The sequence below is a fragment of the Magnolia sinica genome, chromosome 7 (assembly GCF_029962835.1).
Source record: "Magnolia sinica isolate HGM2019 chromosome 7, MsV1, whole genome shotgun sequence".
Classification (NCBI taxonomy): Eukaryota; Viridiplantae; Streptophyta; class Magnoliopsida; order Magnoliales; family Magnoliaceae; genus Magnolia; species Magnolia sinica.
This window is the reverse complement of record NC_080579.1, coordinates 39764679-39791252: the sequence shown is the minus strand read 5'-3', so window position 1 is coordinate 39791252 and position 26574 is coordinate 39764679. Positions and strand designations below refer to the sequence as shown.

General features: G+C 37.9%; 1 protein-coding gene across 7 annotated transcripts in view; it reads left to right on the top strand.

Annotated features, from left to right (window-relative positions):
* The window catches only part of LOC131251300 (histone deacetylase 15), a 141357-nt gene that overhangs the window by 102255 nt on the left and 12528 nt on the right, over nucleotides 1-26574 (top strand). For 6 of the 7 annotated variants that reach the window (XM_058251940.1, XM_058251939.1, XM_058251936.1 and 3 more), the window contains 4 exons: nucleotides 11324-11432; nucleotides 13381-13460; nucleotides 13620-13702; nucleotides 13809-13854. In XM_058251940.1, coding sequence (XP_058107923.1) covers nucleotides 11324-11432; nucleotides 13381-13460; nucleotides 13620-13702; nucleotides 13809-13854 — 318 coding nt within the window. Of the gene's footprint in view, nucleotides 1-11323; nucleotides 11433-13380; nucleotides 13461-13619; nucleotides 13703-13808; nucleotides 13855-14500; nucleotides 14559-26574 lie in introns of all 7 variants that reach the window. The other variant, XM_058251942.1, reaches the window with a different exon arrangement.

The following is a 26574-nucleotide window of genomic DNA, read 5'->3' as shown; positions in this document are numbered from 1 at the left end:
CACTCGAGCTCTGGATCTAACTCATTTTTTGGCTCACGCCATAAAATGATCTGTTCAAATGGATGGACGGTGTGGATGGAAAAAATACATCATGGTGGGACCCACGTAACTTGGTGACGTGACTTCAGTAATCTGCGCTGGAAGTGGATTGCGTACCGAGGGAAGCGGATTGCGTACTGAGTAACTCAGTACCCTTAGGGTACTGAGTAAACTGTGTGGGGTCCGCTATTACTTATTTATTTTATCCACTCCGTTAATCCATGTTAAAAATAATTTTAGGGCTTGATCCCAAAAAACGAAGCAAATTAAAATCTCAAGTGGACCACACCATAGGAAACAGTTTGATTGAACCTCTACCATTAAAAATTTTTTGGAGGCCAAAGAAGTTTTGGATCAAGCTGAAGTTTGTGCTTTCTCTTCATCCATGTCTTTGTGATCTTAGGAACAGGTTGGATGACAAATAAAAATTACTTTAGACTTGGGAAGGTTTCAACGGTGGAAATCATTATTCCACACTGTTTCCTATGTAATGGTCCACTTGAGCTTTGTATTTACTTCAATTTTGGGATCAACCCCTAAAATTATCTGTAAAAATGGATGGACGGTGTGGATAAACCACATAAATTCACAGTGGGCCCAACTGAGTTTACTCAGTACGATAAAAGCATACTGAGTAATTCAGTACGCAATCCAATTTCCGTACGGAGTAACTCACGACGCTTAGTGTGCTGAGCAAACGTTGTATGGTCCACCATGATTTATGTATTTTATCTGCTCCGTCCATCTATTTTAATAGATAATTCTATGGCTTCAACCCAAAAATGAAAAATATACAATGTTCAAATGGACCACACCATAGGAAACAGTTGAATTGAACGTCTACCGTTGAAAATTTCTTGGGGGCCACATAAATGTTGGATCAAGTTTATATTTATTTTTTCCCTTCATCCATGTCTGTACGATCTTATGAATAGGTTGGATGACAAATAAACATCATTGTTGGGCCTAGCAAGGTTTCAACGGTGGATATCATTATCCCTACTGTTTCCTGTGGTATGGTCTACTTGATCTTTGGATATGATTCAATTTTTGGCTCAACCCCTTAAATTAGATGGAAAAACAAATAGACGGTGTGGATAGATCACATACATTCAAGGTGGGCCCAACCCACAGAACTGCCCATTCGGAGCTAAAGACGGCAGGGGTAGGACGCAATCCGCGTTCGTGACGTGCAAAGACGAGCGCTGATGCTCCTCGAGCTCCAGTTGCACGAACGGTTCAAAGGAGATCAAAGTTACATGGGCCCAAAGTGATGTATTTATTATATCTACACTGTTCATCTATTTTTAGAGATCATATTAGATCATATTAGAGCAATATCTATACCGTTCAATTTAAAAATAGTTGTTTTAGTTCAATTAAACATCGCATAACTTAGGAGCCTATACAAAGAAAATTTATTATGTGCATCTTTTTTTTGAGATATTATGATTTAAAAGTGTGTATTAAGAGCCTTTTTAACAATCCCCAAAGTTTCATTAAAAAATTCAACCATTTTCCTAATGTTTCCCCATGTTTCCCAAAAAGTGCGATAAACTATGCGATACAAACGATATATCCCGTGCGATAACCGATACGTATCTGTTTCCCAAGGGTGCGATACATTGTGTGATACCGACATTTCGAACACTGGTTGCGATTATCATTGAGCAACACCAAACGGTCAACATCGAGCGTTCGGCTATAGCTGATCCAACCGAGATTGTGACATCATCGGTCAAAACAGAAGTGGTTGACATGGCTCCTCTTCCTTCCCTTTCAGCAACTATCCCTTTCAACATCCTTATATAGTTCTTTGTGGTTTTCACGGGCTCATCACAATAAAACCGCTTTTGTGATTTTCACGGGCTATCACAAACAAAAAACCCACTTTGTGATTTTCACGTGCTATCACAAATCAACCCACTGAGATTTTCACTGGCTATATCAGAAAAGCCTAAAATGAAATAAAATAGATGATGTACTTATCTTCAAATGTAGATTCGAAGATGCAGTAGAAGCTTGTAGAAGAGATATTCTTTCTTGAATGTAAAGGAGGCAATATTCGCTCGACAGAAAGAGTATAGGGTTCTAAAGTATTTTAAAATGAAAAATCCAAATGTTACTAATTCAATTCTCTTAGATATCAAGAGGAGTATAGATTACTCTTTAAAATAAGATTGAAATGATCTTGAGAAAGGGAATTGAATAAGTTTAAAAGAAATTATAAATACCACACAATTAGCTTGTCGAGGACCTGAGCTTCTCTCTCACTTGCAGAAGATATAAAGTGATTTTTTGTTGTTCGAATGAATGAGAAGGTCCCTATTTATAGCTAAATATATTTTAAATTCAGCTAGCCTAAGAATAGGTTCAACTGACCGGATTTCACTGAATTCGATCCAACGACTATTGGATTGCGCGGGATAAGATTTATCCAAAATTCGGTTGGCCCGAGGTGACGAATTCTCATGAAATTCAAGAGTTCACATTGCTGGAATTTGACACGAACTTCTCTCGGGTTGGCTGAATTTCAAGTTAGGTTGGCCGAATTTTCGGTAGATTTTTAATTTTTAGCTCGAACTTGAAGTTAGGTTAGCCGAGGAAGTTAGGCTGGCCGAACTCCCAAACAAATACACCATAAATAACCCAAAATAAATGAATTTTTGAAAGAGCCTAACCTAAGGTCTTTCTAGGGTTATACCACCAATTGTTTAGCAAATACAGAGTTCAACTAATCTTGAAATCGAGCGACATCTTCTCTTGAGATGATAAGTCGATCTTGAGCTGATCTTCAAACATGTAGAGTAGTTGCGATCTGATAGTTCTTGCGATTTGTTTGGTAACACTTTTGTCTTACGAAATTTGACAACCTTAAGTGTGCTAAACATATAAGCACTTACATGCTATTATAGTACCATTTGATGACAAGCTTCATTTGATCGTTCTGTTGATAGTATTAAACATAGATATTCCAACCAGAGATTCCGGGTTCGATCCCCAGTAGAGTCGTCATTTTGTTTTGATCAGAAATATGTGTCGGAGATTGGAATATCTATATTCAATAATAATAAAAGAAAATTTATCAAAGAATAATCATCATCATTTTATTTCATTTATCTGAATTCTTGTTACATCCCTCACATTGCTTTTGATTCGAAAATAAAATACATTTGATTAATGTTATTGAAAGTAATTCATCAGAAGATTTCGACTTGTAGAAAATCCGCCTCAATGGCAAAATAGTTTTGCGGGTTCGGAACCCTTGCTTCACGCCAGCATGCACAGGACACGTATTGAATCCATAATCCATGATGAATCTGTGAAAGCTGCATAACACATAGGTCACTTGAGATCTTTGTTTCACGGTCGCGCAACAGGCTAACTCCCTGCTCCTTCCATCTTCTTTCTCCCCTTCTCCCATGCTTCGATCCATGGGATACCTAGACTCTGAACCTCTTGATCCCGAAAGCTTCCAAATGTTTCTCTCTCTTATCTCTCTGATCCTTCTTTCTCTCTTTCTGATTTACTTGGGGGGGGGGGGGGGGAGGGATGCGGGGCTGTGGTTTGGGGGGGTTTATTTACATAATTTTGGGCCAGTTGGATTAGTTGAACGAGTGTCATATATTACATGAATTTGGGGCATTGAGTGGTCTCTCAAATCTGCAATGCTATTTATTTGAATTTAATTTCAAAATTTACCTAAAATTAAATTTCGGGAATGATGTCAAATACCTAGGGATATGCATTAGCGGGATGAGTGCCATTGATCGAGTGGCTCCCAAATCGGTGGCATTATTCATTTAAATTTAATTTTTCTTAAAATTTCTTTTGGGGGAATGATGTCAAATGTGTGTGTGTGTGTGTGTGTGTGTGTGTGTGTGTGTGTATTAGTGTTTTGAATTCTAAGTGTGTAATCAGGTGCCTTTTAATGTTTGATATGTGTATTCTAATACTTCTCTTATACTGCGATACATTATATGTTGCATGCATTGTTGTCAAAATCTTATGATTTATGATTTAAGTCAAATCTTAAGCAAAATGATTTGAATCCCCCCTTCAAATCCGTTTTTATATGAATCCTATGATTTTATTGTTTGAATCCTAAGATTTTATTTACAGGTCTTAATACATGTGACCCATTAAATCCACGCAACAGGGTATTGTTGCATGGCCACACAACGTATCTCTATTGCGCAATCGCGCAATCACCTTTTTTATGAAACTCGGTCAGGTATATGCTTTACAAGTTCCCCAGCACTCTGTCCTTAGTTGCGCAACCCATCTCTGTTGCATACCGATGTGGATGTTCAACAGATTCTTCAAGGTGGGCCCTGCAGTTAGGGACTCACCCACTAAGATGTAACCCTAGACTCACCTAATTTGCGCCCATATCAACTCAAAGTAGACCAATTAAAAAGTAGGAGCTGTTGTTGCTAAGTCACGGTCCCGAAATCAAATTGTTTCAATGATCCTAGCCAATGATTTGCATGCTGAACAGTTGTTTGTTGAATAGGACCTCTGGATATTTTCCATCCTTCATCTTCCAATAAATGTCCATCGATTTGAAATTTGAATGATGAAGTAAGCATAATTTTGGGCCAATTGGATTAGTTGAACGAGTGTCATATATTACATGAATTTGGGGCATTGAGTGGTCTCTCAAATCTGCAATGCTATTTATTTGAATTTAATTTCAATTTTTACCTAAAATTAAATTTCGGGAATGATGTCAAATACCTAGGGATATGCATTAACGGGATGAGTGCCATAGATCAAGTGGCTCCCAAATCGGTGGCATTATTCATTTAAATTTAATTTTTCTTAAAATTTCTTTTGGGGGAATGATGTCAAATGTGTGTGTGTGTGTGTGTGTGTGTGTGTGTGTGTGTGTGTGTATTAGTGTTTTGAATTCTAAGTGTGTAATCAGGTGCCTTTTAACGTATGAAGTGTCACTAACGTTTGATATGTGTATTCTAATACTTCTCTTATACTGCGATACATTATATGTTGCATGCATTGTTGTCAAAATCTAATGATTTATGATTTAAGTTAAATCTTAAGCAAAATGATTTGAATCCCACCTTCAAATCCGTTTTTATATGAATCCTATGATTTTATTGTTTGAATCATAAGATTTTATTTACAGGTCTTAATACATGTGACCCATTAAATCCACGCAACATGATACTGATGCATGGCCACACAACGTATCTCTATTGCGCAATCGCGCAATCACCTTTTTTATGTAACTCGGTCAGGTATATGCTTTACCAGCTCCCCAGCACTCTGTCCTTAGTTGCACAACCCACCTCTGTTGCATACCGATGTGGATGTTCAACAGATTCTTCAAGGTGGGCCCTGCAGTTAGGGTCTCACCCACTAAGATGTAACCCTAGACTCAACCTAATTTGCGCCCATATCAACTCAAAGTAGACCAATTAAAAAGTAGGAGTTGTTGTTGCTAAGTCACGGTCCGAAATCAAATTATTTCAATGATCCTAGCCAATGATTTGCATGCTGAACAGTTGTTTGTTGAATAGGACCTCTGGATATTTTCCATTCTTCATCGTCCAATAAATGTCCATCGATTTGAAATTTGAATGATGAAGTAAGCATAAATTTGGGCCAATTGGATTAGTTGAACGAGTGTCATATATTACATGAATTTGGGGCATTGAGTGGTCTCTCAAATCTGCAATGCTATTTATTTGAATTTAATTTCAATTTTTACCTAAAATTAAATTTTGGGAATGATGTCAAATACCTAGGGATATGCATTAGCGGGATGAGTGCCATAGATCGAGTGGCTCCCAAATCGGTGGCATTATTCATTTAAATTTAATTTTTCTTAAAATTTCTTTTGGGGGGATGATGTCAAATGTGTGTGTGTGTGTGTGTGTGTGTGTGTATTAGTGTTTTGAATTCTAAGTGTGTAATCAGGTGCCTTTTAACGTTTGATATGTGTATTCTAATACTCTTATACTGTGATACATTATATGTTGCATGCATTGTTGTCAAAATCTTATGATTTATGATTTAAGTCAAATCTTAAGCAAAATGATTTGATTCCCACCTTCAAATCCGTTTTTATATGAATCCTATGATTTTATTGTTTGAATCCTAAGATTTTATTTACAGGCAAGGTGTGCCAAAACGGTTACGTATCGGCCGTAACGGCCGATACGTAATGGTAACGGTGGGAACCGTTACGCGTTTCGGGGTCGTATCGGCCGTTACCCGATTTTGTACCCGTATCGGCCGATACGGGCCCGTTACGGGGTGTAACGGCCGTTATGGGCCCGTAACGGTAACTTTTTTTCTTTTTTTTTTTCCCATTTTAAGCTCTGTTTTTGCTGTTTTTTTGAAACCTCTTGCTTCTAAACTGTTTCTCACTCCTCCTACTACTAATTTCGACCAATCTTGCCTATGTATTTGAGATAAAAACACATTATATTACAGATTTTTTTGAATCAAAGCTCGGTGGGCCATTTTTTAGAAATTCGTCAAAAATAGGTATTTATACTTTTTTTAATATGTTTTGCTGTTTTAATCATGTCATATGATGTGTTAATCATAGTAGAACATGTTAATGTGTATTTTACAGATTTGGGGTGCCATTTAATAATTTTTTTATATTTTTTTCTATTTACGCATGAATTTTGGCCCCTTTTTTTAAAATTCGAAAAATCAATTTTTAAAGGTTGTTTTGCTGTTTTAATTATGCCATTTGATGTGTTAATCATAGTAGAACATGTTAATGTGCATTTTACAGTTTTGGGGTGCCATTTTATATTTTTTTAATATTTTTTTCTATTTACGCATTTATTTTGGTCCTTTTTTTGAAAATTCCAAAATCATTTTTTAATGATTCTTTTGCTGTTTTAATGATGCCATATGATGTGTTAATCTTAGTAGAACATGTTAATGTGCATTTTACAGATTTGGGTTGCCATTTTATATATATTTTATATTTTTTTTCTATTTACGCATTTATTTCGGCCCTTTTTTTTGAAAATTCGAAAAATCATTTTTTAATGATTCTTTTGCTATTTTAATGATGCCATATGATGTATTAATCATAGTAGAACATGTTAATGTGCATTTTACAGATTTGGGGTGCCATTTTATATTTTTTTAAATATTTTTTTTCTATTTACGCATTTATTTAGGCCCTTTTTTTGAAAATTCGAAAAATCATTTTTTTAATGATTCTTTTGCTGTTTTAATGATGCCATATGATGTGTTAATCATAGTAGAACATGTTAATGTGCATTTTACATATTTGGGGTGCCATTTTATATTTTTTTCTATTTTCGCATTTATTTCGGCCCTTTTTTTGAAAATTTGAAAAATCATTTTTTAATGATTCTTTTGCTGTTTTAATGATGCCATATGATGTGTTAATCATAGTAGAACATGTTAATGTGCATTTTACATATTTGGGGTGCCATTTTATATTTTTTTTAATATTTTTTTTTCTATTTACGCATGAATTTTGGACCTCAAAAATAATTGCAAACACCTAAATGTAAGATATTTTCATATTACATTCATTCTAATATATCTATCATTGATAGTAGATAGTTAGAAAATTAAATATATGAATTTTGTAGTCAAATTCAGGTTATCTGGTTCATAAATTCATTAGACAGTCTGATACAACTTCTCACCAAAGAGTGGACCGTTACACCACCATAAACATGTTCCAATTTATAAATGAATGCATATTTGGAATGCTTAGAATATTCCGGATTTAATTCATATTTTTTCATATTTTTTTGGCAAAAAAAAATTTTGTATCGTTACGGGCCGTTACGCCCCCGTATCACCGTTACGCCCCTGTATCCGTATCGGTTTTGGAAGTCATCGTTACGCCAACCGATACCGATACGGGACACCTTGTTTACAGGCCTTAATACATGTGACCCATTAAATCCGCGCAACATGGTACTATTGCATGGCCACACAACGTATCTCTATCGCGCAATCGCGCAATCACCTTTTTTATGCAACTCGGTCAGGTATATGCTTTACTAGCTCCCCAGCACTCTATCCTTAGTTGCGCAACCCATCTCTGTTGCATACCGATGTGGATGTTCAACAGATTCTTCAAGGTGGGCCCTGCAGTTAGGGACTCACCCAGTAAGATGTAACCCTAGACTCACCTAATTTGCGCCCATATCAACTCAAAGTAGACCAATTAAAAAGTAGGAGCTGTTGTTGCTGAGTCACGGTCCCGAAATCAAATTGTTTCAATGATCCTAGCCAATGATTTGCATGCTGAACAATTGTTTATTGAATAGGACCTCTAGATATTTTCCATTCTTCATCGTCCAATAAATGTACATCGATTTGAAATTTGAATGATGAAGTAAGCATAAATTTGGGCCAATTGGATTAGTTGAACGAGTGTCATATATTACATGAATTTGGGGCATTGAGTGGTCTCTCAAATCTGCAATGCTATTTATTTGAATTTAATTTCAATTTTTACCTAAAATTAAATTTCGGAAATGATGTCAAATACCTAGGGATATGCATTAGCGGGATGAGTGCCATAGATCGAGTGGCTCCCAAATCGGTGGCATTATTCATTTAAATTTAATTTTTCTTAAAATTTCTTTTGGGGGAATGATGTCAAATGTGTGTGTGTGTGTGTGTGTGTATTAGTGTTTTGAATTCTAAGTGTGTAATCAGGTGCCTTTTAACGTTTGATATGTGTATTCTAATACTTCTCTTATACTGCGATACATTAGATGTTGCATGCATTGTTGTCAAAATCTTATGATTTATGATTTAAGTCAAATCTTAAGCAAAATGATTTGAATCCCACCTTCAAATCCGTTTTTATATGAATCCTATGATTTTATTGTTTGAATCATAAGATTTTATTTACAGGTCTTAATACATGTGACCCATTAAATCCACGCAACATGATACTGATGCATGGCCACACAACGTATCTCTATTGCGCAATCGCGCAATCACCTTTTTTATGTAACTCGGTCAGGTATATGCTTTACCAGCTCCCCAGCACTCTGTCCTTAGTTGCACAACCCACCTCTGTTGCATACCGATGTGGATGTTCAACAGATTCTTCAAGGTGGGCCCTGCAGTTAGGGTCTCACCCACTAAGATGTAACCCTAGACTCAACCTAATTTGCGCCCATATCAACTCAAAGTAGACCAATTAAAAAGTAGGAGTTGTTGTTGCTAAGTCACGGTCCGAAATCAAATTATTTCAATGATCCTAGCCAATGATTTGCATGCTGAACAGTTGTTTGTTGAATAGGACCTCTGGATATTTTCCATTCTTCATCGTCCAATAAATGTCCATCGATTTGAAATTTGAATGATGAAGTAAGCATAATTTTGGGCCAATTGGATTAGTTGAACGAGTGTCATATATTACATGAATTTGGGGCATTGAGTGGTCTCTCAAATCTGCAATGCTATTTATTTGAATTTAATTTCAATTTTTACCTAAAATTAAATTTCGGAAATGATGTCAAATACCTAGGGATATGCATTAGCGGGATGAGTGCCATAGATCGAGTGGCTCCCAAATCGGTGGCATTATTCATTTAAATTTAATTTTTTCTTAAAATTTCTTTTGGGGGAATGATGTCAAATGTGTGTGTGTGTGTGTGTGTGTGTGTGTGTGTGTGTGTGTGTATTAGTGTTTTGAATTCTAAGTGTGTAATCAGGTGCCTTTTAACGTATGAAGTGTCACTAACGTTTGATATGTGTATTCTAATACTTCTCTTATACTGCGATACATTATTTGTTGCATGCATTGTTGTCAAAATCTTATGATTTATGATTTAAGTCAAATCTTAAGCAAAATGATTTGAATCCCACCTTCAAATCCGTTTTTATATGAATCCTATGATTTTATTGTTTGAATCCTAAGATTTACAATTGAAATTATACCTGCTTGCTTCTATTGTATACTTCATTTGGCTTTCGTTTTTTGTTTTTAATTTGGTAGGGGCTTTAAGAATCATTTAGAAAAAAACCTTAAAGAAAATGAATCATTTAGAAAGGGGGAATGCTTTTTATTTATTTATTTTATATAAGAGATTAATTGATATAAATTCTCTTTAACATGAAATCGTAGAGCTTTTAGTTATTTATTTGTTTATTATTATTATTATTATTTTATTTCTTACTTCTTAACCGATCAAAACACCAAATTGACGTATGACTTTTCTTGAATGGTTTTATGGATGGTTATACTCATGTTGACTTATATGTATTGTGGAATGATAGTTAGAAATAAAAAAATATATTTTTTTTTTTGGTCGGTCTACAGAATCAAATGCCGCTTTTCTAATGTGATTCTACATTCAAGAAGGTAGCAAGAACATAAATTATTAAAGTATCCATGTATGGTTTTTAAGGAAAATATCTCGATAGAGAAAAAAAAAAAGACAGTTTTTAAGATTTGGTGCATATTGATGGCCACATGATGATCGCTGAGTTAAAAATTTTTTTTTGCTGATTTTTTTATATTTTTCATATTTTTAAGAAAATCATAAAAAAAAAAAAATGATGATTTACGATATGATTTGCGATTCGATATGATTCAACCCCTGTTACAATTTGTAATATGATAACAATTTTGACAACATTTGTTACATGCAATATTTCCTGTTGTTTCCCGTGATATGGAATCTTTTAAATTTAAATGTTTTTTTTTGTCACTTTTTTCTTTTCGTTTCTTTTATCAAAATTTTCTTAACAGCCAGCACCAGGCTTTCCTTGTTCTTACCTTGTAACCAATAATTTTCTTTCATTTTTGTTGCTTTTTTTTTTTTTTCCCCTTTCTTTCTTCTTCTTCTTTTCCCTTTCTTGGTATCTGGGCAGTCTTCTAACCTTCATTCAAGCAAGTATAAACATGTGACTATCAGGATTCTCTGAACTTTTGAAGCAATAGTTAGTTCTTTATTTTTTGTTTTTAAAGTAAGCATCGACCATTTCTAATATCTTCTTGATCTTTTTTTGCCCTTTGCATATAATTGAAAGCATTATCCGACTTAACCTAATTTTAGGGCTCACGCTTATCAGCTCTAACTAGATATCTTTAATGCTGTTGGCCTGTAGCATGATGCTTATTTGAAAGTTAAAAACTCTTTGTAGACATTTTTTGTTGTGGGTTATTTCTCTTAGGGCTCATGCTTATTTAAAATGTACAATAGAGTTTCGATTGTATATTTTAGTTAGTCAATGGATTCCTTGGTTTCAGTTAGTGGTATGAATTCACTTTCTTGCTCTACAGGTCGGGATCATGGGTGCAGAAGGATATTCTGTGAATGTGCCTTGGAAGCGTGGGGGAGTTGGGGATGATGATTACATTTTTGCATTCCAGCATGTTGTTCTTCCCATAGGTCTGTTTATCTTTTCTACTTCCAACAAAAATAACACAGTTTGCCAATTAGGTTGACGGAACATGTTTTGGATATGAAATAATGATAAATTGGGTTGAGTTTGTGATCTGATAAATTATGAAAATATTAATTCTGTTCTTCTGGAGCATGGAGCTGCTTAATAGCATGTTTAATAATTTTCTGCTCAGTGGAAAGCATGAGCTGAAACCTTGAATTTTATTATACTGAAATTCTTCTATTTAAAATGGCCTGGCATTCTGGATAGATGATTTCTTTTGAGCAGTTTCTAGCAGGAAATTCTTCTGTTGAGCAGTTTCTGGCTGGAAACTCCTCTTCCTCCTCCACTTGCTATGTGCATGTGCACAACTAAAAAAAAAAAAAAATCATATTTAAGGGCACCTATTCCCTATACATAGTATTTGATCCCAATTCTCAGAAATAGAGCATACTATTTTATCCTAAAACCATTCCTCGATGATAGCGATACAAGCAATAATATTGCCTATACCAGGGATACATCTGTAAAACGCCAGAAATTTGCTAGAAAATTGAGAAGAAATCTGGAACATTGAAAAAGAAAAATCATTTTTTTTTTTGCAGGATTTGCTTTCAGTAGGTGAATCAAAGTCTTGGATTTGGGGTAGAAATCTTGACTCGAACTGGAGACAGGCTGGAACTCAATGGTTACAAAAAATCCACAGAAACTTCATTAAGATCTCCTGAAGTTTCACTGAATAGTTCTACCTTTTTTTCCCAATGTTACCATTGGTGATATTTTTCTGAGTATCGACGCTATTGTTGGCGATATTGATACATGTTTCCTTATCCCCAATCCATAGAAACTTCATTAACATCTCCTGAAGTTTCCCTGAATCGTTCCACCCTTTTTCCCAATGTTACCATTGGTGATATTTTTCTGAGTTTCGACGATATTGATACATGTTTCCTTATCCTCAGTCATCTATACATGTAGCGGTACCGGTTCTCTGGACACTGGTGACAACAATGGATGATATTGCAAGGTAGGTTTTTCAGAAAATTTCCTGGTTGGTCAAAATTTTCCTCTTTGGCATTACTAATTAAAGCAAATTATTCTTCTAGCTAGTGGAAAATCAAGGTATTTATGAGACGCATGTTGTCAATCATCAAAGCAATGATGTGCTCACAGGCTATTAGTTCTTTCGTTTGCAATTACATCCCATCTCTCAAATAATGTAATAAAACCCAAAGTAAAAGCAAATAACCATAGTATATGTAATCCAAACCACTAAAATAATGAAGTAATGCAGAATCGTAAAATCTATGATGGCCCATGATCAACGGTCTGATCATGTCATCCATGCGATCCGACGGTCCAATCGTCGTGTCCATCAAATCCAAAGGTCCAAATGTCCTCCTCTAGCAGCCCACCTGCATCTTCCCAATGTGGGTCTTTAAAATGGGTACTCACCAAGCCATAGAGAGACTGGGCCCGCCGCCTCCTCTGATACGTGCGTAGAGGTGCACATGATGTGATGTCCCCATCAGAGTTCATGAATGTGATTGAGACTAATCTATTTCTCATGTCTTTTTTTTTTTTATTTTTTATTTTTTATTTTTTATTTTAAATAAAAATAAAAATAAAATTTTGACACAAGGTATCCCCCCTCTTTTTTGAAGTGAGGCTGATTCAGCTAGGAACTGTTCTGATATAAAATCCCGTAATTAATAGACCTGTTCCTTATCTCAATATGAGCAGGTCTGATATAAAATCATGTAATTAACATGTTTGCGTGTAGGTTCTTCACTTGTTGTTTTTAGTATCTTAACAGATAATGTTATTTATTTATTTATTTAAGTTAGTGATGGGTTTAAATGATGTGGATAGGTGAGCTTGTGTGCTCCGGTTCAAGTTGTTTGCTGTTACCTGCAAACAACTGTCTTATGATTTAGTGGTGTTTCATTGCAGCTTTAGAGTTTGACCCAGATCTAACCATTATATCAGCTGGATTTGATGCTGCAAGGGGTGATCCGCTCGGCGGTTGTGATGTAAGACAATTTTCTCCTGGAATGAACCTTTCATTTTGCTTTACTATCTTCAGGATCCATTCTCTACTTTGATATCCACACCCATATGCTTCTTCTTGGAGTTGTCTGTCAGCTATTATTATTATTATTATTATTATTATTATTTTGGTTTTATTTCAGGTAACCCCTGGCGGGTTTGCTAAAATGGCATACATGTTGAGTGGTCTTTCTCAAGGAAAATTGCTTGTTATTCTTGAGGGAGGGTTAGTATTTTCCCCCTATGTCACTTGCTATTGATAATTTTGATAATCTGTATTTCAGATAATCATAAGTTTGGTTCGAGTCATGTCCCTTTTTATTAATTTGCAGCTACAATCTGCATTCAATATCATCTTCAGCTGTAGCAGTGATAAAGGTAAATTCTGGGTTGAATTCTTTGCATTTTTTTTCCCCTCAAATCCTCTGAATAAACTCAAGAATTATCTAATATGTGAACCTCAACTAGGTGTTAACGAAATCCTTTAGGTGGTACATCCATGGGTCTTGCACTGTCTATTTTTTTATTTTTTTTAATATCATTGGAGCTTAAGAAACTATCATGTTATCATTTACATTTTATGTTAATGTGTATGTTAACTCAATTACGATGGAAGGAACTGATTTAGGGGAAATTTATGGGGTACTAGATTGGTCAAAATGAAATGTATTCTCTCATAGTTGCATGTTTGTCCTCCATCTTGAATATCTATCAAGGTACGTTGAAACCCATGTTGATATGCTTCCTCCCATCTCTTCTACCTTCTGATGTTGTTTATCAATTAATGTCAATGTTTTAAGTGCCGGTATCGATGTATGTATTGCACCCTTGGGATATGGAAACATAATCGTATTGCATGGAAATATCGGATGTATCATGTAATGTTTCGCTATTTTTGGGAAACATTGGGAAATTGATCGATTTTTTCAATGAAACTTCAAGGGATGTTAAAAAAGACATCATTACACACTTAGAAATCACAAGATTACAAAAAATAAGTGCTCATAATAAGTTTCCTTTGCAGGAAACTAAACTACACGTTCTGGCTTTGCATGAAACTAAACTACAAACTATAGACAAAGGTATGGTTTCTTCACTTTGGGGGATAAAAAATTTTGATTAGATCTCTCTAGACGCTATGAGCTTTGTGGGGGGAATCCTTGTAGCTTCCAATTCTGACGTTTGGGTTCTGGAGGATAGTTTTTGTGGGTCTTTCTTAGTTTCCATGGTTCTTAAGGACAAAGCTTTTGATTTTCGATGGGTCTTCACTGTGGTCTACAGTCCCTATTCTGTTACTCCTTGTGAATAGATGTGGCTTCAGTTATCCTCTGTGAGACAGATGTGGGATCTCCCTTGGTGCATTGGTAGGGATTTCAATGTCATGTGATTCACATACGAAAAATTCATAGGAGGCAGAATCACGACTAGCATGCGACAATTTTTTGATTACACGATCTTATCAATCTTCCTCTTGGAGGGGCGAAATTTACTTGGTCTAACAACCAGGTTAATGCAGTTCTTTCTTGCCTTGATAGGTTTCTTGTTTTGCCCGAATGGTTGGCAAAATTTCCTCTTGCCAATCAAAGAGGCCTTCCAAGAACCATTTTCGATCACATGCTTATTATCTTAGAAGCGATTGACCTAAGCTGGGGCCCTATGCCGTTTTGGTTTAAGATAGCTTGGTTGGAAATTGAAGGTTTTAATCACCTAGTCACGGATTGGTGGTCCTTTTTCCAAGTTGTTGGATTTGTAAGCTTCAGAATAAGCAAAAAGCTCAAGTTGCTAAATTTAATTCGATATTGCTCAACATTTAAGATTTTGATTCCAAAGAAGAAGCAAGTACTCTCTCAGAAGGGGACAGATCGGTTCTGAAGGCGAAGTATGCTTCTTTCATGGAGGAGGGAGGAATTAAATGACGGCAAAGATCGAGAACCTTGTGGCTGAAAGAGGGGGATGATTTTTTATTTTTTTTTCATTCCATGGAAAGTGCAAGGGCTTGGGTGAACATAGTCTCCTCTCTAGTTCTCAATGGCACGAGAACAACGGATAAAGGCGAACTTTGTAATTCCATCACCCATTTATACGAGTCTCTCCTGTCTTACGACAACTCCTGAAGATCGAGGATAGATAACCTGTCTTTCCCTGGCATCTCGGTAGAAGATGTTGATTTCCTTGAATCTCCCATTTCAAAAGAAGAGATAAAATCGACTCTCGACTCTTGTGGAGAGAAAGCTCCTGGGCCCGATGGTTTTCCTATCATTTTCTTCCAAAAGTTTTGGGAGCTGATTAGGACGAATGTTTTGGATTTATGTCAGAATTTTTTTCTAGAAGCATCTTATCTCAGGGTCTCGGTGCGACCTTGATAGCTCTCATTCCAAAAATCGACGGTGTCGAGTTGTTGAAAGGTGTGAAAGTTGACACCCCCAGTTTTGATGGTCACTTGGACCCCAAAGCATTCCTTGATTGGTTGGCAGACATGGACCACTATTTTGAGTGGTATGATATGTCTGATGCCCGTCGAGTGAGATTTGCCAAGATGAAGTTGGTGGGCCAGGCCAAACTTTTTTGGAACAACATGGAGCATAAAATTGAAAGGAGAGCCCACAGTTGTGCATTGGGCCGAGATGTAAGAGGTCCTTAAAGAAAAGTATCTCCCTTTTTCTTATCGTCAAAGGCTCTTAAACCAGTGGCAGGCTTTGCGCCAAGGATACATGATCGTTCCAGATTACATCGCTAAGTTTGAGGAGTATATGATGCGATGTGACATTGAGGACCCGATGGTTACATTGTCTAGATTCAGGATGGGCCTCCGATTTGAGATCCAACGAGAACTTTATTCTCATGATGTTGGTGGTGTAAGACATTGAACACTACCTCAAGGCACTAGTTGGTAAGCGTTATGACTCTCAGGATCCAAGTGTCAAGACTTACTCTCAAGGGGTTAAGCCTAACGTGGGGAGTCAGTCCCAAATTAGGTCCCAACCCAACCCTAGAGATACCACAGGGGATAGCGAGTGCTAGCTCTAGGGGAAGTTTGCAAACATAATGCTTCAATTGCCATGGGATTGGTCACTTTGCGCATCAATGTCCATCGAAAGAGAGGAACAAAAACCTTGGTAATTGACAATGGTGAGGAAGAAGGTGATAAACAGGGCGATTTTGAAGAAGAATTTTATCAGCCCAACATCAATGGTGCTAGTGATGAAGAAGTAGAAGGAGAAGAGACCACACCACTTGCAATAGTCAGGTGCGCCTTGACCAATGCTAAGGAAAATGATGATTGGTGTCGGACTATGATATTTTACGCCTATGCAAAATGTGAAGAGAAGAATTGCAAGGTGATTGTCGATAGTGGTGGTTGTACCAATGTGGTCTCCACTAGCACTTTGTCCCGTTTGGGTTGAAACCTGAATCGCATCCTCAGCCCTATCGAGTGTCATGGGTAGATGAATCTTCCATACCTATTACCCAGCGATGTCTCGTGCCCGTTAATTTTGGATCCTATTTAGATTTGCTGTGGTGCGACGTCTTACCTATGGACTTTGGACACATCATTTTGGGACGGCCTTGGCTATTCGACCACGATGTGACGATATACAGCTGCTCAAATGTATGTTCATTCATGCATCAAGGAAAAAAATTATCTCTAGTTCCTCTCCCACCAAAAAGTAATGCGGAGAAGAAAACTAAGGGGAAGTTGGGTAACCCTAGGGATATGAGGAAATCCCAACCTAAGTCTCTCCATGTAATCAATGCCAATGAATTTGAGAGAGAGACTACGGTGGCTTCGATGGTGTACGCCTTAGTGGCGAGAGAAATTACACTCGAGGTTAGTGTAGAGGGACCCCTTGAGGTGAAGCCAATTATGGATGAGTTTCACGATGTATTTCTAGAGGACTTACTAGATGAGCTTTTACCTATGAGGGACATCCAACATGCCATTGATCTTGTCCCTGGGTCAACTCTACCAAACCTTCCTCATTATCGAATGAATCTTATGGAGCATGCAAAGTTGAAGAGGCAAGTAGATGAGCTCCTCAGAAAGTGTTTCATTCAAGAGAGCATAAGTCTGTGTGCCGTGCCAGCATTTCTCATGCCAAGAAAGATGGCACGTGGCGCATGTGTGTGGACAGTCGAGCCATCAATAAAATCGCGGTCAAGTACCGGTTTCTCATACTGCATCTTGATGATATGTTAAACATGATGGCAGGTGCCATGATCTTTTCAAAGATTGACCTCAAGAGCGGGTATCACCAAATACGTATATGCCCAGGAGATGAGTGGAAGACAGCCTTCAAGACGAAGGATGGGCTATATGAGTGGCTAGTCATGCCCTTTGACTTGACTAACGCCTCGAGCACATTTATGAGAGTGATGACCCAGGTGTTGAGACCCTTTATGGGTAAGTTCCTTGTGGTGTATTTTGATGACATTCTTATCTATAACACATCAAAGGAACAACACCTCCACCATCTGAGGCAAGTTTGCGGGGTCCTCAAAACTGAAAAGCTATATGCTAACCTTAAGAAGTGTACATTTATGTCAAAGAGCGTTATCTTCTTAGGGTTCATCGTATCATCCGAGGGCATGAGAGCGGACCCCGAGAAAGTTCGTGCCATAGTTAAATGGCTTGAACCGCACAATATTCATGAGGTGCGAAACTTTCATGGCTTGACAACTTTTTATAAGCAGTTCATTAGATGATTTACCTTCATTATAGCTCCCATCACGGATTGCATTAAGAATTGAGAGTTTGTATGGACTAAAGCTGCCTTTAAAGCTTTTAAGGAAATTAAAGGCAAGATGAGTGAAGCCCCTATTATGCGCCTTCCAGACTTTTCTAAAGTCTTTGAGGTCGCATGTGATGCATCTGGGGAAGTTATAGGTGGCGTGTTCAGTCAGGAAAGGCACCCCGTTGCTTACTTTAGTGAGAAGTTGAATGAGGCAAAGCAACGATATTCCACCTATGAAAAGAGTTCTATGCGGTCGTCCAATCCTTGCGCTATTAGCGGCATTATTTATTACCGCATGAATTTGTCTTGTTCTTTGACCACGAGGCCTTACGTTACCTCAGTTCCTAGAAGAAACTAAACCCTATGCATGCTAAATGGGTCCAATTTCTTTAGGAATACTCTTTCATTCTTAAACATAAGGTTGGGGTAGAGAACAAACCTGTTGATGCCCTTAGTCGTCCTGTGGCGCTACTCCAAAGTATGAGAGTGGAAGTGACCGGGTTTGATCGGCTGAGAGAAGAGTATCCTACATGGCCAAACTTTGGTGAGTTGTATGCATCACTATGAAACGGTCAGTCGACCGGTAGTCGCGCGTTTGTCATCATCGATGAGTTCCTATTTAAAGGTGACGGACTCTGCATTCCTCGTACCTCTGTGATTTCCTAGTTTGGGAACTTCATGCAGGAAGGGTTGCTGGTCATTTGGGGAGGGACAAGATCATTGCCCTTGTGGAGGATAGATTTTATTGGCCATGTCTCAAGCGAGATGTAGCTAAGATTGTCGAGTAGTGCAAGACTTGTCAACTGGCAAAGCAGAGGAAGCAAAATACAGGATTGTATATGCCTTTGCCAGTACCCCATGCTTCGTGGCAGGATATTAGTATGGATTTCGTGTTGGGCTTACCGAAAACTATCAAGAAACATGATTCCGTATTCATGGTTGTGAACCGTTTTTCCAAAATGGCCCATTTCATTCTGTGCTCGAAAACGTCAGATGCCTCCAATGTGGCTAAGCTTTTCTTTGGGGAGGTAGTGCGTTTACATGGTCTACCTAAGACTATAGTGTCTAATTGGGTTGTACGCTTTGAGCTATTTTTGGAAGACACTATGACACATGATGAGGACAAGGCTTCAATTTTCATCTTCCTATCACCCTCAAACAGACGGTCAAACTGAAGTTGTCAATAGGAGTCTTGAAAATCTGCTTAGATGTCTTGTGGGTGATCACGTCCGAACTTGGGATACCATTTTGCCTATAACCGAGTTAGCATGCAATAGTTCCATCAATAGGTCCATAGGCATGAGTCCATTTGAGGTTGTGCTACAAACCTAGGAAACCTGTAGATCTCATAACTATGTCTATGTCCCATAGGCCATCTAAGTCCGCACATGATTTTGCACGTCACATATATGAGTTGCATAGTGAGGTCAGGAAGCAAATTAATGTAAGTAATGAAAAATACAAAACTTTTGCTGATTTCATCGTAGGTTTCATGAATTCCAAGTAAGAGATTATGTCATCGTTCGCATGAGGCCTGAATAGTTCCCACATGGGGTCATTAAAAAGTTACAAGCGCATAGCGTAGGACTGTACAAAATAATACGGAAACTAGGTCCTAATGCGTATGTAAAGGGCCTTCCAACTACCATGGGAATTAGTTCTACTTTTAATGTGGAAGATCTAGTACAATACAAGGGTCCTATTACTTCACCTTTTGATCCATCCACAAACCCTCCCACAGACCATGACCTAGTCCCAAATCCATGACCCTTGACCAATCATTCTAGCCACTACCACCTTTACCTTCCTTGCCTGCTCGAAGCGAACAGATAGATGATATACTGGATACACAAGCAGTTTCCACTCGACATGGAGGATTTCAGAAATTCCTTGTCAAGTGGAAGCACAGGCCGATTTCCGACGGTTTGTGGATTATAGAGGATGAGCTACAACATTTAGATCCAGGCATTTTGGAGCACTACAGGAGTTTTAGTCCACCAAAGGTGAACTCTTCTCAACCGAGGAGAGTTTATGAGGACATCACGCCATGTACACCCTTACGTACGTATCAGAGGAGAAAGCAGGCTACACCGATTTCCCTGTAGCTAGGCGAGTGCCCGTGATCGTGTTGAAGACCTCATGTGCATGTGCGAGCATCTGGAAGACCCCACACTGGGAAGATGCAAATGGGTTGCTTTATGGAGTGATTCATACCGTTGGATCGGAGGGACACGACGATCAGGCCATTGCATCGCATGGATCACATGATCGGGCCATTGATCGTTGATCATCCACATCAGTTTTAGACTTTATCATATTTTAGGATTTAGTTTTTTATTATTTTATATTTTGACACATTATGAGTGTTTTAGTTGATTTTATTTAGACTAGGGCTATTTTCGTTAAAGTTCACAAGATGGAGATTTTTGTAATTTTTGAAACTTCTTGGATCTATAAAAAGTGGAGGGCATGTGACCTCTCCCTCATTGAATTTCATGATTAAAAAATTAAAAAAAAAAAAAGAAAAAAAAGAAGACAGCTCTTGCTCTCTTCTCTCATCATCATGCGATTTGAAGATATTTCCATGCGATTTGGAAGGAAGATTGGTACGAGGCGGTTTGGGGATAGATTAGTAGTCAATTTCAGAATATGATGGGCGAGATTGAAAACGAGAGAAATTGATGGTACTTGTTCCCACAACATGCGTACGTGACCCATCAACAAATTTTACATGAATGGAGTTAGAAAAAATGAATATGATGAAAAATGAGATTGCTTACCCGTCACTCAGTTGCATGATCCTTCTATTGAGTGCCACTCTTGCGTCTTGGCCATTGATACTTGCTGACATTTCGAGATAGGACTTCCCCGTTCTTACATCTGGATCTATTGCTACTTTGCTTCATACCTTGTGCAACTATAACCCATTGTATGATCAGATACTCCGAAATCCATTTGCCATGAACTAGTAAGACCAATGTATACTAGATTAGTAAAAGCAGAGATACCTAGCTAATTTAGGACAAAGTTTGGAGAGATGAAGTGCCAGCAAGAAAAGTAAGATGACGATTGGGCAGAGAGAGCACTGTGCATGAGCAAACTCCGCTACTCTACTATAGAACAGAAAAAAAAAAAAAACACCACACATAGCAACATTTACCACAGGTGCATCTAATCTTCTTCATGAGACGTGGGATCCACGTTCTTTGGATAGTCTAATAAGCTACCCAATGCCACAATTTCCTCATCCCAGGATTCCTATGGCACAGGGGAGACCAAACCTACTGCAGATAGAGTAACAACTGTTCACGGAAATGAAATGATTCGGAGCAAGACTAGGCACTCTAGGGAATAGCTCTTGAAGTGTTCGGTCTCTGCACAAAACATCCACCACCAAAAAAAAAAACAAAAAAAAAAAAAACGAATGTGATTCCTAGTTCCAAGTGCATAGGTGATGTCTCAGCTTTTGGGAAGAGAGACAATTTTGTATAATAAGGTGCTCGCTAATAAGCATGGGGAGGACAACAGGAGGTGGTTCATAGCTTCATCCTCAGCAAAATAGAGCTTCAGGAACTCGAAAGACTTTTTGAAGTGACAAACTACATTGAGGAGTTTTCCTTTGCCCAAGGCAAGGGGTCTTACTTCAAGTTTTGTGAGGACAGTTGGTGTAGTGGGGAGCCCTTCTGGTCTTGCTTCTCCACATTTGTACCCCGTGGTGAGGGAGAGGTGCTTTCGTAGCTCAGTGCACCTTGAGGGTGGGGGTGCAAATGGTGTGGAGTTTTTCATTAGGAAGGGATCTCCTTGATGAGGAGATATATATGTAAGAAAGATTGAAATGCTCCATGACCATGGGAATCTTTCACTAAAGAGGGCCATGTGTTGGGAAATACAGTAAATAGAGTTTCAATGAGTTTAGAAATATTGTAAATGGAGTTTATATAGTGAGATCTTCTGTTCAGTGCTTCAAAAATATCCATTTGTAATATACACGCATCAGATTTGATAGATTTCAAAGTATCTAGTTCCACGTTGGGTGGTGGCTTTGGGTTGGCTCTCCGGCAAAAATATGATCTTAAGTCTAGATAACTCGAGGTAAAGACAAGTGATGTTTACCCAATGGATGCATTTTAAGCTTGGAAGATGAGGATAATGGCAACCATCTGTTCTTGCCTTATACATTTTCTAGGAAAGTGTGGGGCAAGTTTTTTGAGTTGTTAGAAGTTAATTGGGTCATACCTCCTAAGAAGGCAAGGTCCATGGGCAATAGGATAAGGCGAGTGCGTCATCATCTAGGTTAGGACAGGGGTTCTAGAAAGGCACACGATCTTCCACATTAAATGTAGCACTAATACCCATACTAGGTGGAAGATCTACAAAGTACGCATTGGGACCTAATCGTTTCAAAATCTCATATGGTCCAGCACCACGGGCTTGTAAAATATCCCTTAAATGTTGTTCATGCCTTATCCTTATCATCACTTTATTGCCTATCTGGTATTCTTTGAACCTACAGTGAGAGTCAACAAATTTCTTATATTTTTCATTTCTTGTGTTAATTCATTTTCTAATCTCCATATCCAAGTCCTGAATGTGGCATGTAAATGCATCTGTAGACTCTGAGGGCCTATGGGAGACCGACATGGGAATAAGTTCTATAGGTTTTCTAGGCTTATAACCAAACACAATTTCAAAGGGATTCATGCCTATTGACCTATTGACTGAACTGTTATGTGCAAACTTGGCTATAGGTAAGACTGTCCCTAGTCCTGGTATGGTCACCCACAAGACACCGTAACAGGTTCCCTAATTTCCTATTAACTGCTTCTGTCTGACCGTCAGTCTAAGGATAGTATGCCGATGAAAATTGTAATATCGTGCCCATCATGTCTAACATATCATCAAGTCACAGTATGGAAAACCGATACTTGACCGCGATTTTGTTGATAACCTGACTGTCCACGCACATGCGCCAAGTGTCATCTTTCTTAGGCGTGAGAAGCGCTGGCACGACACACAGACTTTAACTTCTGAATGAAACCCTTTATAAGGAGTTCATTTACCTACTTCTTCAACTTCGCATGCTCCGCATGGTTTATTTGGCCAAGGGACAATAACAATGGCATGCTGAATGTCCCTCATGGGTGGAAGCTCATCCGGTAAATCCTTAGAAAAAAACATCACTAAACTCCTCCAATACCGGACTCACCTCGGGTGACAACTCTACACTAACCTCAAGTATAGCCTCTCTAGCCACGAGGGCATACATCATCGAATCCTCCTTAGTCTCCCATGTAAACTCTTGGGTGATGTTATACCGTGAAATGAGAAAGAGTCACTAGTAGGTCCACCTTGATGTTACATCGTGAAAAGGAGAGATAACAATGTCCTAAAGGGGGGTGAATAGGACAATGCCAAATAATCGAAATAAAATCGGAATATATAAAGAATACAAAATCTCAATCACCTGAGTATTGAAACCTTGATTCTAGATGATACGTAGGACAACCTTCACCTAAAATATTATGCAGGAGAACCTTATTTCATAAATGTCTTTAAAATCGGTCTTTCAAACTAGCCAGATAAGATAAAATAAGTACACCATTCACCACAAGAATTAAATAATATCCATCACCAAAAAGGATATAAACATTCACCACAGATGCGCAAGGAGTTATAATGGTTCGATGCTTAAAAGAACCACACCTACTCCACTCCCAAAATTACAACCCTTGTAATTTTGGCTTTCAATATAACAAGGTTTTCACGGTTCACCTTAACAACCAAATACAGTTCTTTGTGATTTCATGGGCTATCACAATAAAAACCCCTTTTGTGATTTTGACGGGCTATCACAAATAAAAAAACCCCTTTGTGATTTTGACGGGTTATCACAAATCAACCCACTGAGATTTTCACGGGCTATCTCAAAAAAAAACCTAAATGAAATAAAGCAGTAAAATACTTATCTTCAAATGTAGATTTGAAAACGTAGTAGAAGCTTGTAGCAGAAGAACTTTCTTAAATGTAGAGGAGGCAGTATTCGCTCTGAAGAAAGAGTATAGGGTTCTATAGATTTTAGAAATAAAAAAATCCAAATGTTACTTGATTCAATTCTCTTTGGATCTTAAAAGGAGTATAGAATACTCTTTAGAATAAGATTAAAATGATCTTGAGAAAAGCGAATTGAATTAGCTAAAAATGAATTATAAATACCACACTATTAGCTTGCCGAGGACTTAGCCTCTCTCTCTCTCTCTCTCACTCTCTTGCAGAAGGTTTAGAGTGATTTTTCATTGTAATTTAGAATGAGAGAGCCTCTATTTATAACTAAAGATATTGGAAATTTGGCTAGCTTAAGACCAGCTTCGGCTGGCCGGATTCATTCCAACGACTATCGGATTACGCGGATAAGATTTATCCAAAATTCAGCTAGCCGAATTCCCGCAAAAACCCAAAAATTCACATTGCTGGAATTTGACCTGAACTCACTCAGGCTAGCCGAATTTCAAGTTTAGGCTAGCCGAACCAAAACTTAGGCTAGCCGAACCAAAACTTAGGCTAGCCGAATTTTCAACAGAATTTGTTATTTTGCTCGAACCTAAAGTTAGGTTAGCAAAGGAAGTTAGGCTGGCCGAACCAGAAGTTAGGTTGGTTGAATTCCATAGCAAAAGCACTATTAAAACCCAAGTTAATGATTTTCTTTAAAGATCCTAACCTAGGGTCTTTCTAGGGTTATACCACCTGTGTTTTAGCAAATAAATGGGACAACTTGTTCTTGAACTTTAGCTTGATGTTGTCTTGAAATCGGGCGACGACTACTTGAGACGATATGCCGATCTTGAGCCGATCATAAGCCTATCTTAAGCTGATCTTCAGGCATGTGGAGTAGTTGTGATTCCAAACTTGCGATCTGACTTGAAGCACTTTTGTCTTCTTACGAAATTTGACAATCCATGTGTGCCAACTAAACATAAAATTTGACAATCCATGTGTGCCAACTAAACATAAAATTTGACAATCCATGTGTGCCAACTAAACATAAAAGCACTTACACGTTGCATAATGTATTATTCAATTTTGGTGATGTAATCCATCACGGGCATTGTTCCCTGGCGAAGGGATTGCCATTGATCCAATAATTTCTCGTTATATGAGAGGAAGATATTTTTCCTTCAACGTTTACTTCATCCAGACCCAATTTACTATCAAGTCTTGTCCAGACCTTTCTAACTTGCACTCAAGATTGGTCCAAAGCAATTTAGCCTGGCTCACCAACTTTATCTTGGTGAACCTCACAAGACAGCAATTAGACATTTCGTACCACTCAAAGTAATGGTCCATGTTCGCAAGCTAGTTGAGGAAAGCCTTTAGGTCTGGACGACCATCAAAGCTAGGTTCTTTGATCTTGACACTTTTCAAAATGCGCTTATCTGGATTGTAACGATCGTGATACTCGCCAAGGGGCAGCTGGGTAGGCACCCCATTATGGCTAACACCTTGGCCAACTTCCCCATTGTCAGGGTTTGCATGAAGGGAAGTCTCCAACTGAGCTATACAATTGTTAGTCGTTGTCAGTTAGTTATTGGTGGTTCTACTTTGAGCCTCACGATCCTCCACTCGTCTAGTTATGGCATTAAGAGTTTCTAGAATCTGATCTTGGCTCCTGGTGGTAGGGTGAAGACCAAAACCTCGCCTAGCACGCGTTTGCATAAACAAGGGACAAACTAAAGAGCCTAAGACTTAAGACTCTAAGTACTATGTTATGACCAAGGAAAAGTGGATAACCTAGATGCTGTAAAATGTAAACCTAAACTCTATATGCAATGAATGCGCTAATAAGACTCTAGATGTGATGAATTTGCTGACCCTATGTATACCTATGTTAAAATCCTTGCTTTGATGCCAAAATTCGATGCAGGACATGTGATCTTAACCATTTGGGAGCAGGACATTATTAACGGATCAATCAAAGTCAAATATAATAACATGCTATTCTACCATGATTAAAAGAATACAAAATAGATAACAAAATTCAGATTTACGTTAAATCACAATCCCACACAAGCATAAACCACATAAGCATGAAAATCTAGGGCCCAATGAGAGATTGGAACTCTCACGTTAGCATAGGTTTGGTTCTAATTCAATGGGCAGATTTGTGCAATTCTAGGATTAGGGTTTCATGGGGTTTTGGGAATTTGTGGGAAAATGGGATATTTAGGATATAGGATTTTGTGGGGAATTGAGGAATTAGGGTTTCATATGTAATTGGGGATTAGGGTTTTATGCTAGGGTTTATAGGATAGGAAGATAGATTGAAGAAACGGAAGAAAATTGAGGGAAGGGGCTGATCATACAGCCCTAT